This window comes from Papio anubis, chromosome 5 (genome assembly GCF_008728515.1).
Source record: "Papio anubis isolate 15944 chromosome 5, Panubis1.0, whole genome shotgun sequence".
Taxonomy (NCBI): Eukaryota; Metazoa; Chordata; class Mammalia; order Primates; family Cercopithecidae; genus Papio; species Papio anubis.
The window spans coordinates 65,931,499-65,950,587 of NC_044980.1; the positions used below are offsets into that span (position 1 = coordinate 65,931,499).

At 42.3% G+C, this 19,089-nt stretch overlaps 1 protein-coding gene across 3 annotated transcripts in view; it reads left to right on the top strand.

The window, feature by feature from the left end:
- Positions 1-11,111: 11,111 nt before the first annotated feature.
- FCHO2 (FCH and mu domain containing endocytic adaptor 2) overlaps positions 11,112-19,089 on the top strand; it is a 134,873-nt gene continuing 126,895 nt past the window's right edge. For 2 of the 3 annotated variants that reach the window (XM_017959630.2, XM_031666216.1), the window contains exon 1: positions 11,123-11,264. In XM_017959630.2, coding sequence (XP_017815119.1) covers positions 11,232-11,264 — 33 coding nt within the window. In that variant the 5' untranslated portion in view covers positions 11,123-11,231. Of the gene's footprint in view, positions 11,265-19,089 lie in introns of all 3 variants that reach the window. The other variant, XM_017959631.3, reaches the window with a different exon arrangement.

A 19,089-nucleotide genomic window follows, 5' to 3' on the forward strand; every position in this document is an offset into this window, starting at 1 on the left:
AACTATGATCACCAATACAAACACGTGCACCTGCAAAAAAGAGAAAAAAAGAAAAAACAAGAAAGCGTCTACAAAGAACAGTACAAAGCTCTTTGGACAAGATATAAATTACTCAATTTAAAGGATGTATCACTCAGGAAATATGTAGGAAAAAAGAAATATGAGATTATACAGAAGGTAATGGTTTTGCAACTTTCTTTTTTTGGAGGAGATATATTTGAAGACAGCTTTGAATAAATGGAAATAAGTGGTTTTAGCTGGCATGTGGGAAGTAGGAAGAAAAAAATAACATACATTTTCTGGACCTAAATGAAAAAAATAACTAGTTGGTGACAGTTTGTTCTTGAAATACTATAAAGAAAAGTATATAAAGGCAGATAACATCCAGTGGGATTTTAAGGCTGGAAACAATTTTTTTTTTTTTTTTTTTTGAGATGGAGTTTCACTCTGTCGCCTAGACTGGAGTGCAGTGGCACGATCTCGGCTCACTGCAACCTCTGCCTCCCGGGTTCAAACGATTTTCTTGCCTCAGTCTCCCGAGTAGCTGGGGCTATAGGCATGTGCTGCCATATTCGGCTAATTTTTTTTGTATTTTTAGTAGAGACGGGGTTTTACCATGTTGATCAGGCTGGTCTCGAACTCCTGACCTCAAATGATCTGCCCACCTCGGCCTCCCAAAGTGCTGGGATTATAGGCCTGAGACACTGTGCCTGGCCTGGAAACAAAAATTTTATTTGATTACCTTTGGATCTAGCCTGTTTGACCCAGCCCACTTACCTCCTCCCTGCAAATAGTTAATGAGAGTTTTGTGGTCTTAAGGATTTTGATAAAGAACATTACAATCATTTCTACAGGCTGATATGGTTTTCTGTTTCCCTCTGTCTACAAAAGGGGGTGGTTTTTAATACAATTACCAAATGTCCTGTTTAAGGTAGGTCAACCTTAGATTTTGATTAGAATCTGAAATTATGAACAGTTATATTTCTTGGGTGTTTCAGGATTAACAATGAAGAGAGAAGAGACTTTTTAAACAGTAAGATGTAAATGTATTTCCTTAAATTTTTTTTTTTGAAACAGAGTCTCGCTCTGTCACCCAGGCTGCAGTGCAGTGGCACAATCTCGGCTCACTGCAACCTCTGCCTCCCGGGTTCAAGTGATTCTCCTGCCTCAGCCTATTGAGTAGCTGGGATTCCAGGTGCCTACCACTACGCCCAGCCAATTTTTTGTATTTTTAGTACAGACGGGGTTTCACCATGTTAGTCAGGCTGGTCTCAAACTCCTGACCTCAGGTGATCTGCCTGCCTTGGCCTTCCAAAGTGCTGGGATTACAGGCTTGAGCCACTGCGCCCGGCCTCCTTGACATTTTTGTAGGATTCTTATTAGTTAGCATTTATATTTACCTAGAGCACCTGGTTAGGGAGAAGGTAACCAAGAAAGGGACCTTTATGGAAATAATGTGGAAACTGAGGAACACCAGATCCACCAGTTAAAAACAAAAACCCCTAAATAAAATCCCTGGGTGGATGAGTTTAACTTTCACCCTTCACCATTCCTCTTCTTTTGACCTGTTTTGTTGCTTGAGGCATCGCTTCCTCCATAATACTTTATTCATGCCTCTCTTGTACTCCTAAATTAACAGTAGTTTCCCACTTACTTGTTGTATGACCTTGAGCAACTCATCTAATCTCCTGGATCATATTTTCTCATTTGTAAAATTGGGGTAATCGTTATGACCTCACAGGGTTAGTATGATGATTCAATGAGATAATACGTGAAGGATGCTTTTAATATGCCGAACTACAATAACCCATAGTTCTTATTTTTTCCAACTAATTGATCAAGAAACTATTAGACTTATTAGAAATCCAGAAACACCCTCTTGGAGCTCCACTTTTATTCTGGATCTCATATTCTTTCCTCTACTCAAAGACTTCATCTCTATAATTAATCTCTCTTTTCCTCCCTCTTTGGCTCATCCTCTCTGGAACTCAAATTGCTTTATTACATCTCATCTTAATACTCCCTCCCTTTTATCATTTGTTCCCTTCAATACCTGCCTATTTTGCTGCTTCCTTTCATAGCAAAACTTCTTGAAGGAATTGTTTATACTTTTTGTCCTTACTTCCTCTTCTCTCTTCAACCCACTTCATTCAGATTTATATCTCCACGCCTTCAAAGAATCAACACTTGCCAAGGCCACTTCCAACTGGCTCAATCCAATGGTCATTTCTCAGTATTTGTCATGCATCAACCACTTCTTAAAACACTCTACTCTTGGCTTGACTGTCAGCTCTTTTTCTTTGCGTTCTACTTTACATTAATCTCTTTTGCTGGCTCATCCACTTCTCCTAACCTCTAAATGTAGGAGTGCCCCGGGCTTTTTCCTCAGTTCCATAGGCTCTCTATCTTCCTCCCTTCCTCTCTCCCCTTTCTTTCTGTGTGATCTCATCAAATCTCCTCTATTCATGCCAATGAGCCTCCTGTTTACGTCTTGAATCCAACCTCTGTCCTGAGCTCCAGAATCATATATCCAATTGCCTGATAGACACTTCCACTTGTATTTCCATTAAGCCCATCACATTTAACAAGTCCAAAGCAGAACCACTGAGTTTTGGCCGGATGTGGAGGCTCACACCTGTAACCCCAGCACTTTGGGAGGCCAAGGCAGGTGGATCACTTGATGTCAGGAGTTTGAGACCAGCCTGGCCAACATAGCAAAAACCCATCTCTACTAAAAATACAAAAAAAAAAAAAAATTAGCTGGGCGTTGTGGCACACGCCTGTAATCCCAGCTACTTGGGAAGCTGAGGCAGGAGAATCACTTGAATCTGAGAAGCAGAGGTTGCAGTGAGCTGAGATCACACCACTGCACTCCAGCCTGGGCGAAAGAGTGAGACTCTATCTTAAAAATAAATAAATAAATAAAACCACTGAGTTCTCTCTTTCTCCAAACCAGTTCTTCTCCACATTTTTCTATTGTTGTGGCACCATTCATTATATACCTAGTTGTTCAGGCAGAATTCCTAGGATCATCTTTGATTTCTTTCCTTCCCACCCTAAATCCAATCCATTAGCAAGCTCTGTCAGCTTTACTTTCCAAGTAGATCTTGAGCCTGATAAATTCTTACATTTCCACAGTTGTCACCTAGTCCCTGCCATCATCTTCCCTTGTCAGGTCTATTATATCCATCTTTGGAGTGGCCTCCCAGATATTTTTTCCACTACCCTTCCTTTCACAGATCAGTCAATGTGATTTTTTTTTTAAATTTTTCAGAGTCTCGATGTGTCGTCCAGGCTGGAGTACAGTGGCACGATCTCGGCTCTACACAACCTCTGCCTCCTGTATTCAAGCAATTCTGCCTCAGCCTCCTGAGTAGCTGGGATTACAGGCGTGTGCCACCACGTCTTGCTACATTTTGTATTTTTAGTAGAGACGGGGTTTCATCATGTTGCCCAGGCTAATCTCAAGCTACTGGTCTCAAGTGATCCACCAGCCTCGGCCTCCCAGTGTGCTGGGATTACAGGTGTGAGCCACCGTGCCCGGCCTGAATGTGATCTTTCTTAGAACATAAACCAAGTATCGTTCTGCTGCTTTAAAATCCTCCACTGGCTTCCTATGGTGCTTAGATTACAAACCAGCCTCTCTCTCTCTTTGACTTGACTCTGCTTTCCCGTCCGACCTCATTTCTGTTCTTCTTCCATTTGATCACTGCACTCCAGCCAAACTGGCTCCCTTTTCATTTACTCGAACAAATCAAGCTCACTGCTACTTCTGGACCTTATTGTTGTTCCTTTAATGTGGACTACTCTGCAGATCTTTGCATGGCTACTTCCTTTAGCTCATTCAGGTCTCTGCTCAAATGTCATGTCCTCAGGGACGCCTTTTTGACCATTCTAGGTAAAGAAGAAGCCCGCTCTCCCTACTACAACCTATGTCAATTATACTGCAAAGCATGTATCACTATCCCAAAAGGTATCATTTATTTACATCCTTTTGGTCTGTCTCCATACATTTAAGTGCCATGAAAGCAGCACAATTATTTGTCTCATTCACCATTGTATCCCCAGTGTCTAGAAGAGGGCCTATCTCAATACAGGTGTTCCATAAATGTTCGTTAGATAAACAGTGAATGGGACCACTGGTACACTGTGTTCTGTTGAAATCTGGTGCTACCAGGTGTACAGAAGGTGCTGGTCCATTGGTGACTCATATTCCTGCCCAGGCTTCAGTGGCTCTTCAAGGGAGTGGCTCTTCAAGTCCACTTCCTCCATTCTTAGCTAAGCCAAGGGTGCTTCTTGCTTGGGCTCCTATTATTACAATTTCTAGTGCCCTGTTCTTCATAAGCATCCATCTCTTAGGGAGCTAGCTGGCTCCAGGACTGAGTTTCAGAAGTTGCTCTGGACTCTGCTACCCCATGGACCTCCAAATCAGTGTGCTAATGGAGGATACCCTGGGTGAATCCAGGGCAGTTTCCTGTCACTTTCCTTGCAGAAAGAAAGGAGGGAGTTGAAGGGAAAAGGAGAGAAGGAAAGAAAGAAAGAAGGAAAAGAAAATAAAAGTACAAATTACATTTCTTTGAGGTTACATTTTGGAACAGTGATTCATTAATTAATGCATTTAACAAACGTGTATTGCTTGCCAACTATGCGTCAGGCACTCTTCTATGCACATTATTGCTATAATTGCCATGATCTCTATCATCTTCATCGTGCGTCTATATTAGACTGTGAATTTCTCAAAGGCAGAGATGGCCAGGCATGGTGGCTCACACCTGTAATCCCAGCACTTTAGGAGGCCAAGACGAGAGGATTACTTGAGCCCAGGAGTTCAAGACCAGCCCTGACAGCATAGGGAGATGCCATCTCTACAAAAAATAAAAAATTAGGTGGGCATGGTGGTGTGTGCCTGTGGTCCCAGCTATTAGGGAGGCATAAGTAGGAAGGCTTGCTTGAGACCAGGAGGTTGAGGTTGCAGTGACTTATGACTGCACCACTGTACTCCAGCCTGGGCAACACAGCAAGACTCTGTCTCAAAAAAAAAAGCAAGCAGAGACAATCTTTTCATTGTAACAAGTGCATAGTAAATGTCTACTGCCTGAATGAATGAAACAGAGGAGAGAGTTAATGAAAGACATTAAAGAAGATTAGGCCCAGTTACATTTATATTCAGACAAAAACATAGAACAATTGTTCTTTAAATTCTACAATGTTATTATATTAAATTTTAAATGTCTTCCATGTTTTATATTTGTCTATTTAACACACTTTTTTTTTTTTTTTTAACGTATTTGTAATTTTTCTTTTTTTTCTTTTTTTTTTGAGATGAAGTCTCGCTCTGTCACCCAGGCTGGAGTGCAGTGGCACAATCTTGGCTCACTGCAACCTCTGCCTCCCAGGTTCAAGCAATTCTCTTGCCTCAGCCGTCTGAGTAGTTGGGATTACAGGCAGGCACCACCAGGCCCAGCTAAGTTTTGTATTTTTAGTAGAGATGGGGTTACACCATGTTGGTCAGGCTGGTTTCAAACTCCTGACCTCACGATCCGCCCACCTCGGTCTCCCAAAGTGCTGGGATTACAGGCGTAAACCATCACAGCCGGCCCGTATTTGTAATTTTACAAATAAAATGTATGACTCAACATACTTGTAATTTGACACCTTCTGTCTTTCCACTTAACATTAATGACAAACAGGCCATCTCAAGCCTGTAATCCCAGCACTTTGGGAGGCCGAGACGGGTGGTTCACGAGGTCAGGAGATCGAGACCATCCTGGCTAACATGGTGAAACCCTGTCTCTACTAAAAAATACAAAAAAGTAGCCGGGCGAGGTGGCGGGTGCCTGTAGTCCCAGCTACTCGGGAGGCTGAGGCAGGAGAATGGTGTAAACCCGGGAGGCGGAGCTTGCAGTGAGCTGAGATCCGGCCACTGCACTCCAGCCTGGGCGACAGAGCGAGACTCCGTCTAAAAAAAAGACAAACATTTTTAGTGTTTGTGTTTTTTTTTTTTACTTTTTATTTATTTATTTATTTTTGAGACAGTGTCTTGTTCTGTTGCCCAGGCTGGAGAATATCAGCTCACTGCAACCTCCGCCTCCTGGGTTCAAGCAATTCTCCCGCCTCAGCCTCCCAAGTAGCTGGGATTACAGGTGCCTGCCACCACGCCTGGCTAATTTTTTGTATTTTTAGTAGAGATGGGGTTTCGCCATGTTAGCCAGGCTGGTCTCGAACTCCTGACCTCAGGTGATCCACCTGCCTTAACCTCCCAAAGTGTTGGGATTACAGGCACGAGTCACCATGCCCAGCCCTGAGTGTTTTCACTTTATCATTATCTTCATGGCTTTCTGTAATTTAGTAATTTCTCTTATTTTTGAAGCACTGTTGGTTTCCCTGTGGTCACTAGCAATGCAGACCCTGGAACAACTGGTCACGTGTTTGTGCCTCTTCCACAGATGACAAGATGAAGGAGCACCTGGGAAAGTACATCTAATTCTGGAGGAAGAGATGGCACCACGTGAGGAGCAGGCAGGGAGTCAATCCCAGGTGCGCTGAGGAGAGAAGAAAGGCACATCTACCCGGTAAGCTGCTCTGAAATGAGAAAGTAGTGTGCAGGGTGATGTTGAGCTCTATTGTGCAGTTGGATCGACATGCTTCTACCTCTTGGCCCTCACACAGCAGCCTACCTGGCTGCCATCTGCCAAACTTTTGCTTTTCTTTCTGTTTTGCATAAGGCTTTTGCTTTTAATGTGCTGCTACTGAGTACAGAAAAGCAAGAGCGTACCAGACTTCAGGGATCTGTCTGTTTCTCTTCTGCCTTTTAATAGAGCTTAGCTTTTTTGCCACTTGTTATTGTCAAGTACAACATGAGTTAAGAGAAGGAATACTGCACCTGACGGGATGGATGCCACGCCTTGAATAAATTGGCAGGAAAAAGAAGAGGTTTATAGGATCTTCTCTTCTGCCACTCCCATCTTGGAAACAAGTGGAAGTACATTTGCAAAATTATATTGAAAATAATGAGAAAATGCGTTTTCCTTTATAGCCAACTCTTCTGATATGGACCTAGTTTCAAATGAAGTTATGAGGAAATGGCCCTTGTGACTAAATGTTGATTAATGTGCTGTGAGCTGTGAACCCAGGATGAGAAATGGGAGGAAATCAAACTAAGGAATGGAAAGGGGGAAGTACTCTGGGTGCCTTGCCTAAGAGACTGAACCCTCAAATCTTGGAAATAAACCATATTTTGTAAACCAGATAATTTAGACTTAGGTTATTTTTTGTGTTTCTTCTCTTATTTGGTATCATTTATCAAGTTATGTTTTAAAAGTCTATAACTTTGGGCTATAACATATATGCTTAGGCCAGAGTTTAACGGGGATCAACAGCATCCCTGGAAGCCGATATCTCTTTAGCAGGTATAGAGAGCTCCTAAGAGAAAGATGATTCTGGTAGTGGGGACACCCAAAAATGAAAGGCCAAATTGAGTAGGGGCTCCTTTCCAACAGGTGATCTCTTGCTACAGTAAATCTTGGATGTTATTTAAATTTTATTTTATTTTTATTTCACAAAGCACTCTAAGGGCAGGTGTGGTGGCTCATGCCTGTAATCCCAGCACTTTGGGAGGCCGAGGTGGGTGTATCACCTGAGGTCAGGAAATCAAGACCAGCCGGGCCAACATGGTGAAATCCCGTCTGTACTGAAAATACAAAACTTAGCCAGGCATGGTGGTGCGTACCTGTAGTTCCAGCTACTCTGGAGGCTGAGGCAGGACAATCACTTGAACTTGGGAGGCAGAGGTTGCAGTGATTCAAGATTGCACCACTGCACTCCAGGCTGGGTGACAGAGCAAGACTCTGTCTCAAAAAAAAAAAAAAAAAGGAAAAGAAAAAGTACTCTATCCTTTAAGAAGTACACTCAAGCCCACAAGAATGACATTTTCTACAAATTCTAGGATCAAGTACCAATTAAAGAGGACGAGTAGGCTGGGTGCGGTGGCTCATGCATGTAACCCAGCACTTTGGGAGGCCCAGGTGGGCGGATCACTTGAGGTCAAGAGTTCGAGACCAGCCTGGCCAACATGGTGAAACCCTGTGTCTACTAAAAATACAAAAATTAGTCAGGCGTGGTGGCAGGCGCCTATAGTCCCAGCTGCTTGGGAGGCTGAGGCATGAGAATCGCTTGAACCCGGGAGCTGGAGGTTGCAGTGAGCTGAGATCACACCACTGCACTCCAGTTTGGGCAACCAAGCGAGACTCTGTCTCAAAAAAAAAAAAAAAAAAAAAAAAAAGAGTATGTGTAAAAGATAATGGAATTATTAGATATTCAAGGTCTCATCTACCTTGACATTTCTATGATAGATGTCATCATTCATTCACTGAACATTTACTGAGTGACTCTTAAGTGACAGGTATTATAGGCAGTGACTTGTACACTGTTGTTATCTATGTCGGTTTTTAATAATTTCAAAATGAAATACATTTTGATAAGCAAAGGCTAAGTGTGTGTGGCACAAATACTTTAAGGCATATGAGCGAGCTACCCACTCAGGGGCTTATCTATGCTCTGCCAGAATGTATATGCATCCCTGGAAACCTCACTTGAGAGTGCAGAAGGTGGCTGATACCATCCACACTCTTCCTATACTACACAGTCTTGTTTGAAATTTAGTCACTTTAATCACTGTTTACTATAAAGTTCCACAACTTAAATATCGGGCAATTACAGGATATGGTGTTTTGGCCCTAACGAACCTTGCAAATACCTGAAATACACAGAATACTTATCTTCATTCCAGGCCTACTCTTTTTTTTTTTTTTTTTTTGAGACGGAGTTTTGTTCTGTAGCCCGGGCTGGAGTGCAGTGGCCGGATCTCAGCTCACTGCAAGCTCCGCCTCCCGGGTTCCCGCCATTCTCCTGCCTCAGCCTCCGGAGTAGCTGGGACTACAGGCGCCCGCCACCTCGCCCGGCTAGTTTTTTGTATTTTTAGTAGAGACGGGGTTTCACCGTGTTAGCCAGGATGGTCTCGATCTCCTGACCTCGTGATCCACCCGTCTCGGCCTCCCAAAGTGCTGGGATTACAGGCTTGAGCCACCGCGCCCGGCCGGCAGGCCTACTCTTAAATTGTAGGGGAGCAGAAGAATACGAATGAAGGCTAGTAACTATTGTGAATACCATGCTAAATTGTCAGTAGGTTGTAGTCACACATTGGAACACTAACAAAAGGAAAATGTATGCTTGATACTACTGAGAAACAATACTTTGTTATGCAGGAATCTATAGCATTCAAGCTGACAGGAAGGATTTGACAAGTTAATTTGTCTTCTTTCTTACCTAAGCATTTCTGTTGCTCAAATTCTGACTCCAAAGCAGTTGCTGAAATGGGCAGCCATGCTATGTACAAATTTTCACTGCTTTTGAAGTTCACCGTTTGTTTTGAGGACATAAGACAAAAGATATGAAGAAGTGTTTTCCCGGAGCCTGAATAGTGTTCTTCATCGGGAGAGGGAATTTGTGGTTATGAGCCAGTGTTCAGTATCAGATCACAAGTGGCAGAGGCACCCATGTGTGTGGTTTTTTTTTAAATTAATGTGTGTGTGTGATACGTAAGTTCCTTTAAAGCGTGGAGTCCAGGATAGAAGTCTCTCTTGCCCAGGTCTAAGGGTGCGGCGGGGCGTGGGGAAGGGTGGGGGGGGAAGTGTGGGGGGGAAGGGTGGGAGGAGTGCTTAGTGATACTAAGAATTTAATGCCAAATGTATTTGCTGTGTGACCTAGATGGCTGAATTTTTAAAAAAGTTCTTCAGCATTGAGAAAAATCCAGTTAGACTGATAGCTTAGAGAGCTGTAGCTTATTTCTAAGTTTGACTTCCCCAAAACTAAGTGTAAATGTCAGTAATATGAGGACTTTTTAAAGAAACAAAATAAACAGGATATACAAAAATAGAGCAACTATGGCCCATCTTGTTTCATCCCTTTTCATCTATGTCCTTACTCATATCCCTATCCATAATAAATGACTTTAAGAAAATCCTAGATGTTTTGCATCCTATATATTTCTAACAAATATTCTTAAAAGTATGACCACAATACCATTATCCAATTATTCCCTATTCAACAAACACAATTTCATCTATCTGAAAGGCACCTCATGACTTTTACTTGAGGATTAAAATAATTTCTCATGAATTGTTATCTTATTGGTGTTCATTGCTTTTAAGTCGCCTGAGGAGGTATGTGATATGCTACACTAAATCTATTTGTAGGGCTTGGCTTCAAGAACTGAAGATTCTGGACCTAGCTGACCTGGTGACAGTGAACTTGAGACCTCTACTAGAGTTTAATTATTATTATTATTATTTTTTTTTTTTTTAACTTTTGGAAAGCAAGGTGTCGGAAGGGGATTTAGTTTTTCCATTAGGTCGAGGCATGTTAAGACTTGTTTCTTTTTCCAAAATGTTCAAGTTGCTAAGAGAACCATGGACCATGGGTCAGGAAGTCCGTCGGTTTCGAGTCACATTCCGCTCCCGCAGGCCTGCAGGCCGTCCCGGCTGGTCTGCTCCAGGCGTGCTAGAGGTCAGCGGCCGAGGCTGCACTCGGTGCCTGGGTCTCGCGCAGCTCTAGGGCTCTCAGGCGACACTGGGCGTTTCCTTTCCGGCTTCGGAAAGTTTTGTTTTGGTTCAAGGAAAGGCGCCCTGTTGACCAAACGCTTCTCAGTCTCCTCCGGGTGGCCAGCGGCCAAGTTTCCTCCAGCCCAGTGAGCCCAGACTACAGTCCGTTCGAGATCCTCGAAGGCCGGGGAAGCGAGTCTTGGGAGGAGAGAGTGGGCAGCCAGTCTGCCGACTCCACAGACGCTGACTGGCCCTTCTCTTCGCTCTGTCCCTGGGCCAGTGCCCGTCGCACCGCAAACAGGGAGAGCAGTCTCCACGGTGACTCCTCAAGGACCCAGTTCTCCACCATTCCTAAGAGAACACTCAACCCAGCCGCGCCCGGGCTGCAGACAGATCCACCAACACCCCGGACTGGGACGGGGCGCATGCGCATACCGTGGCCGTGGCGTCTAAGTGCTCGCCCAGCGGCGGCAGCCGCTAGGTGGCGCATGCGCCCTGGAAGGTGCGGGCCGGTCTCTGGGAAGAAGGCGGTGGCGGCGGCGGCGGCGAAAGGCGGGGGTGCTGTGGGGGCCGGACCGTGTTTACACAGCGGCGGGCGGGCGCGGACGCGGAACCTGGTGCGGCGGTGGCACGATGGTCATGGCGTATTTCGTCGAGAATTTTTGGGTAAGCTTAGGATGCTGGAAGTAGTGTGTTTCGAAGTCCAAGGCTTTTGGCGCCTGAGCTTGGCCTGCGTGCGCTTCGGGCGGCGGCGGCTCCTCCTCCGGCAGGGCGAGCGTCCTCAGACCGCCGCCTGCCGCGTCCCGCCTGGGTGAGGTCCGGCGGGCGACCGGTCGCCAGCCTATAGGGACTCCCGGGCTCGCAGCCCTACTGGGGACGGGGGCTGTCACCGCGGCCCGGGAGCCCGCAGCGGGGCCGCCGGCCGCCGGGGCTGGGACAAAGCGCCGGATGGGGCGGGAGACGGGACCCAGCCCCACCGGAGGCTCCCGGCGCCGGGCGCGCTCCGCGCGGGGCGTGCGCGGCGACTCGGACGCGAAGGACGGGCCCGCGGCACGGCCGCCTCCCGCTGCGCGCTGGCTGGGAGCGCCGGGCGGAGGGGTTTCGCCTCTTGCCCTCAATCGCGGGCCCCCCATCTGAGCGATCCCTTTTACCTCGGACCATTTCCACACCAAATCCAGTGCGGAGTTGGGCTGGACTAGCACTTCCTTTCAGCCTCGCAGCTCGGCTCATGGGTTTGCGCCCAGGACTTTGCCTCTGGGCCTGTTCACAAAGCTTTTAAAAGTTGGATTTAATGTAACTGAACTCCTTGGGCTTAAATGCACGGAGACTTCCCCTTACTCCTCTGTGCTCCTTCCCCTTCCTCATTCTTTCCACCCCTTGTCTTAGGTCAGTATTAGATTCTTCTTTGAGAATTTATCCGACTCCCGGTGGAGTATTTTTCTGCAGTTATTGTTTTTTTTTGTAATGGGAAGCACAGTTCAGCCATGTACAGGAAAGGAACGTGTTTACTCAGGTATCTTTCGTGAATCCCATTTTATGCCCTGACAGTTGCAAGTACTGCAGTTCCATTTTCGTTGAGATTTAGACATATTTAAAGGGGTAATCTTTTAGCTAGTAAGGAGTGTATGTTAAATTCTTAATTCTAAGTGCCTCAAGCGTGGTCTTGGTTAGTAACCAAATCAGTTCATAGTTATTAGTCTTGAATGTACCTTGTTTTCCACAAAGAACGTATATACTAGACCTTGGGTGTTTTGTTTTTTAAGCAGCTTTATTGAGTTCACATTCCGTACCAATACACCCATTTAAAGTGTAGTAAAATTCAGATATTTTTCATATGTTCATAGAGTTGTGTAAACGTCACCACGTCAATTTTACAACAATTTCGTTATCCCAGAAAGAATCCATAGACCCATTAACAGTCACTCCCCATTTTCCCCCTGCCCCAGGCCTAGGCAACTAATGTATTTTCTGCCTCTCTACATTTGTCTAGTCTGGATATATTCTATAAATGGGGCCATGGTGACTAGTTTCTTTCACTGAGCATAATGTTTTCAAAGTTTATCCATGATGTCACATGTATCAGTACTAATTACTTTTTATGGCCAAATAATATTCCATTCCACATTTTATTAATATTTGTCCAATCAGTGATGGACATCTGGTTGTTCCCACTTTTGGGTTATGAGTAATGCTGCCATGAACATTTTTGTACAAGTTTTTGTGTGAACGTATGTTTTCATTTCTTTTGGGAATGGGATTCCTGGGTCAAATCGTAGCTCTATGTTTAACATTTTGAGGAACTGCCGTACTATTCTGAAGCGGTTGTAGCATTTTACAATCCCACCAGCAATATCTGAGGGTTCCTCTCCACATGCTCACCAACACTTATTTGTCCCTTTTATTATTATATGGTGGGTGAACGTGAAGTAGTATTAATATTTTATTGTGATTTGATTTGCATTTCTCTGATGCTTGATATCGCAGCTAATGATGTCAAGCATCTCTTCGTGTGCTTATTGTCTATTACTATATTTTCTTTGGAGACATATCTGTTTAGATTAATTGCCCATTTAAAAATTGGGTTGTCTTTTTATAATTGAGTTGTAAGAGTTTTTTTTTAATATTCTGGATACACACCTTATCTGATACATAATGTGCAAACATTTTCTCCCATTCTGTGGGCTGCCTTTTCATTTTCTTGATGCTGCTCTTTGAAGTAACTCATAAGTTTTTAATTCTCATGAAGTCTTAGTGAAGTCCATCTTATCTATTTTTTCTATTACTTGTGCTTTTATTGTATCTAGGAAACCTTTGCCTAACCCCAAAATTACTCCCTGTGTTTTCTTGTAAGGGTTTTATAGTTTCAGTTCTTCTGTTTAGGTCTATGGTCCATTCGAAGTTAATTTTTGTGTATGGTGCAAGGAAAAGGTATAACTTCATTCTTTTACAATTGTGTGTCTAGTTGTCCCAGTACCATTTGTTGAAAAGGCTCATCTTTCCCCGTTGAATTGTGGTACCATTGTCAAATATCAATCGACCAGAAATGTATGGATTTATTTCTCTATTTTCAATTCTGTTCCATTGTCTGTCGTTACAACAGCCAGTACCACACAACTTGGATTGCTATTGTTTGGATTACAGATTTGTTTTGTATAGCAAATTTGGAATCAGAAAGTATGAGTCCTCCAGCGTTTTTCTTCTTTTTCCAGATTATTTTGACTACCTGGGTTACTTGCATTTCCACATGAATTTTAGGATTAGCCTGTCAATTTTAGGCATTAGGTTTTACAATGGCAATTTATAAAATGTTTATAAAGAGCATTTAAAAATTGATGCTCTTATAAATGTTTTGCATTTTTTTTGATGCTTCAGTGTTTTTTAAGTTGCTAACTTAATTCCAAATTACACCTTCACATTAAAAGTTATGTTTCATTTTCTGTTAATTGAGCTTTGAACATAGCCTTGTTTGATGTTTTTGGCTAATATGAATAATACTTCTCTGAGTATCTTTGTACACATTTTTATGTGCTTCTTGGGTATTCTCGTTAAAAGAGGAATGGGAATAAACTTCAATATTTGAATTCTGGAGAGACCTCCAAATCTAATTTGTGTTTTAGTTTTTGCCTTCATTTTCACTATTGAAAACAAATAGTTAATAGACTGCATCTTATTTTATTGCCTGGTCTGGAATTGGGGCTGCGAGGAGGCTCAGTGAGCTAGGAAGCTCTAGGAATTAACTAAATAATTAACTTCTGAGAATTTGATCGTTGTCGTTGTAGACTGGGCATGGTGGTTCACGCGGGTAATCCCAGCACTTTGAGAGGCTGAGGCCGGGGGATGGATTGAGCCCAAGACTTGGAGACCAGCCTGGGCAACACAGTAGACCTTGTCTCTACAAAAATTTTTAAAAATTAGCCAGGTGTGGTGGCATATGCCTGTAGTCCCAGCTGCTTGGAAGGCTAAGGCGGGAAGATTGCTTGAGCCCAGGAGTTTAAGGTTGCAGTAAGTTATGATTGGTCACTGTACTCCAGCCTGGGCAAGAGTGAGACCCTGTCTCAAAAACGGAAAACAAAAAGTCACGTATTTCAGAATCATTTATAAAATAATCCCTTAAGATAGATAGCAATTTAACTCTTTCCTTTAGCATTTAAAGTGGGACTATTAAAAGGAAATAAAATTGGCAAAATTCAAAACATCATGTTTTACATGATAAATATATATGGTTTTCATCAATTAAAAGATAATGGGAACCTTTAATGTTTTAGGTCTGTCTTGTCTGTCTTTCTTTCCTTTCCTTTCCCTTCCTTCTCCTTCCTCCCTTCCTCCCTTCCTCCCTTCCTCCCTTCCTTCCTTCCTTCCTCTTTCTTTTTTATTTTGAGTTGCAGTCTCACCGTGTTGCCCAGGCTGGCATGCCGTGGCATGAGCATGGCTCACTGCAACTTTGACCACCCAAGCTCAAATGATCCTCCCACCTCAGCCTTCCGAGTAGGTGGGACCACAGGTACAGGCCACCATGCCCAGCTAATTTTTAAATTATTCGTAGAGATGAGATCTCACTATGTTGCCCAGGCTGGTCTCGAACTCCTGGGCTCAAGCCATGCTCCCACCTCAGCTTCCCAAAGTGCTGGGATTACAGGGCTGAGCCACTGTGCCCAGTCAAAATTTTAGGTTTCTAATCAAACAACCTGTTAATTGTTTTCTCCCCCACATATATAAAGACAAACCTTTTTTGTTGTGACATTTTGTTAGAAGAAAATTTGAATCTTTGAAACTGTCTTCAAGCTCTTTTGAAAGCAGCACATTCTTCCTTTTTCTTTAAAGTATGGGTTTTGTCAGTTAAAATTATGTGCTAAATTGAAAATTCGTTTACTTAATACTGTACTTTAAAGGAAAAAATTATTCAAAACTTTCTACAGAACAGGTGTTTTGTTATTGATAAGTCAGTTTTTGCCACAAAGTATAGCACCATTGATAAGCTGAAATTGGACAGCAAAATTAAAATTGGACAGCAAAGATAATTTTGATAGTGGAAATTCACACCATTGCTTTTAATATGTAAAACAATTTTAATATGTAAAACAATTGTTTTTACATATTAAACATTATGTAACTTTGAAAAGATATTGTAAAAGATTATGTAACTTTAAAAAGATATTGATCAGTATTACAGTGAGGAAGTGTCTATGCTGCTGCTTTCTCAAAGGAATAATTGGGTACAAGTTTATAATCTTGAGATTATAGCAACATTGCAATATAATAATTAAAAAGGCATTATATTTGTATGTAAACCCAGATTAGTAAGCAAAAAACCTTAAAAGAATGCATTTCATAGGTAATTATTACTTAAGGGGGGACAAATAAGTATGTAAAACATACCTGAGTTGAATAGCTTATAATATTCATTTTACATAGTAATCCCAATCTATATACGATATGAAGCATTCACCCAAAGACACTAAGTAGTATTCTTTTTTTTTTTGACACGGAGTCTCGATGTTTCCCAGGCTGGAGTGCAGTGGCGCGATCTTGGCTCACTGCAAGCTCCGCCCCCCGGGTTCAAGCTGTTCTCCTGCCTCAGCCTCCCAGTAGCTAGGACTACAGGTGCCCGCCACCACGCCTGGCTAAGTTTTTGTATTTTTAGTAGAGACGAGGTTTCACCATGTTAGCCAGGATGGTCTCGATCTCCTGACCTCGTGATCCGCCCGCCTTGGCCTCCCAAAGTGCTGGGATTACAGGCATGAGCCGCAGCGCCCAGCCAGTAGTATTCTTTGGTATATATCACATTGTAATGAGCTGAGATTTTTAGTTAGGTGACTTTTTCTGGAGGTTATCTGTAGTCAGCACATCAAAAATGAACAAACAACAATTAGGTATTTTTATCCTGAAGTTTTTCCTTATTTCTTTTACTGATTAACTGTACAGAAGTCTCCTTTCACTTGATTTCATTGGTTTGTTATATTTTGATTTAAAATTAAATTGGAGCATTGGTTATATATCCAAAATTTAATTTATCATTACTTGGATAAGCTGAGAGAATTAAAATGTATTTTAAAATTCTGGAATTGCTATTAATAGGTCTTTGGGATAAAAAATATTATTATATGCTTGATTAATCTAAATTTAGTATCCTAGGGGAGAGACTAACACACATTCTTTGGGGTTATGTTTCCACATGAAATTTTAAAATATATATATTTAGCAAATTGGTTGAGGTGACCATATTTGAAACCCAGAATACAGGCTTTTTATTACTTGAAAGTTCCAAATATTGTAGTTTGGGATACCTGCTTTTAGGATATGATCCCATCAGATGACATACCAAAACAAAATCTGTGTATCTGTATATATTTATACATTAACAGATTTGCAGATTTTACGTGGAGTAATATTTAAAAGGTATAAGAGGGAGTAAATCTTCCTATTTTTGTCTGGTAATCAAGATCTCCCTAAAGGCAATCACCATTACCAATTTCTTAGGTGGTTTTCCAGAGATAAGACCAAATAACATACACTCCACTAGGTTAAAATGTATTATTGTATAACTGTTAGCAAGTTAGCCAGGCCCAACTTGTTCCAGTTGCAACAAGCTATGAAATTGAAGACTACAGATTCATTTAACTTGATGCAGAAGACTTGACAGTAGACATTATAAAATTATAGTGTTTTAGATTGCACTAAATTTTATTGTGAGGTCCTTAGAATTTTTTAAGGGTTGTGATTTGTTTTATATTTTTGCCTTAATTATAGGAGAAATTTGGAAGTGAAAATTGATACTGATTTAGTTTGTATATGTACAGTTCAGGGGGAGGATTTTAGGAACTTTGACATTTGAAAGGATATAAATTTGATGTCTGCATTCTTTTTCAGCCCTACTCATTAAATCCTAAATGCTGTAATCCTTTCAGAACCACTTAAATTATTTAAGCAAAGGATGAGGGAACAGTTATGCTTTAAATCATCCTGCACATGTGGCTAATATAAACCGTTTGAAAGTAGTTTTTTGAGTCATTGGGGTATCTCCTGAGATTATCCATCCTGATGTCATAATTCTAGAATAGTTAACAGAAGCACCCTTAGAAATTCAAGCGGAAATAGAATCCCATGGAGACTTAAAAACGAAGGGGAATAAGGATTTGGCTTTCAGTTTTCTTAGTGTGGAAACATTAAAGAATATTAGAGTTGGGCCAGGTGCGGTGCCTCACGCCTGTAATCCCAGCACTTTGGGAGGCTGAGGTGGGCAGATCATGAGGTCAAGAGATCAAGACCATCCTGGCCAACATGGTGAAACCCTGTCTCTACTAAAAATACAAAAATTAGCTGGGCATGGTGGTGCGCACCTGTAGTCCCAGCTACTCGGGAGGCTGAGGCAGGAGAATTGCTTGAACCCGGGAGGCAGAGGTTGCAGTGAGCTGAGATCGGGCCACTGTACTCCAGTTGGGTGACAGAGCAAGACTCCATCTCAAAAAAAAAAAAAAAAAAAAAGGATTATTAGAACTGGAAGAATTTTAGTAGCTGTCAGGTCCAAAAAGATAAGTATAAATTGCTGTGATGTGGGGAGAAACAAAAACAACAGCATGACAGCAACTGAGACCTGTAATGATATCTACTATATTGATAAATGTGCTAGAGGATGTTGCTGGAATGGCCAGAGTCAGAGAGAATTAAACTGGAAAGTGTTAAAGTGTGTGATAAAGTTGAGGAGATAGCCATGCTCCCTGATGAATTTGCAGGAGTGAAGGTTATGGGAGATATATCAAGCATGTTTGCTTGACTTTAGGGAAAAATAGGAAGGTATAATATAAGTAAATATAAGTAAAGCAAATTAGTGGTGGTGGTGGAGCCTTAAAACCAAGGAGAGTGAGTTTTCAGTTGGTGGAAGTAACAACCACAAGTGTACATGGTTTTCCATTTTAGTTAAAACCATTATCATGGAATAGGTAAAACACAGAAGAATACGGAACACAAATTGCCTGTAGCCTCTCCCTCTACCCTTATAATTTTCTTTAGAAATACAAAATTCAAGATAGATTCTACCATGTGGTTGTGTGTCTTGGTATTTTCAGTTGGTATTACCGTCTGGTATTTTTCTCATGTGAATAAGCATTCTTTGAATAGGTTTCCATGGAATGGAGATAGGCTGTAATTTGTTTCTTTTATTATTATTATTATTATTTTCTTTTTTTGAGATGGAGTCTCGCTCTGTCGCCCAGGCTGGAGTGCAGTGGCCGGATCTCAGCTCACTGCACCCTCCGCCTCCCAGGTTCAAGCAATTCTCCTGCCTTAGCCTCCCGAGTAGCTGGGACTGCAGGCACCCGCCACCTCGCCCGGCTAGTTATTTTTATTTATTTTTATTTTTTAGTAGAGACGGGGTTTCACCGTGTTAGCCAGGATGGTCTCGATCTCCTGACCTCGTGAACTGCCCGTCTCGGCCTCCCAAAGTGCTGGGATTACAGGCTTAAGCCACCACGCCCGGCCAATTTTTTTTTTTTTT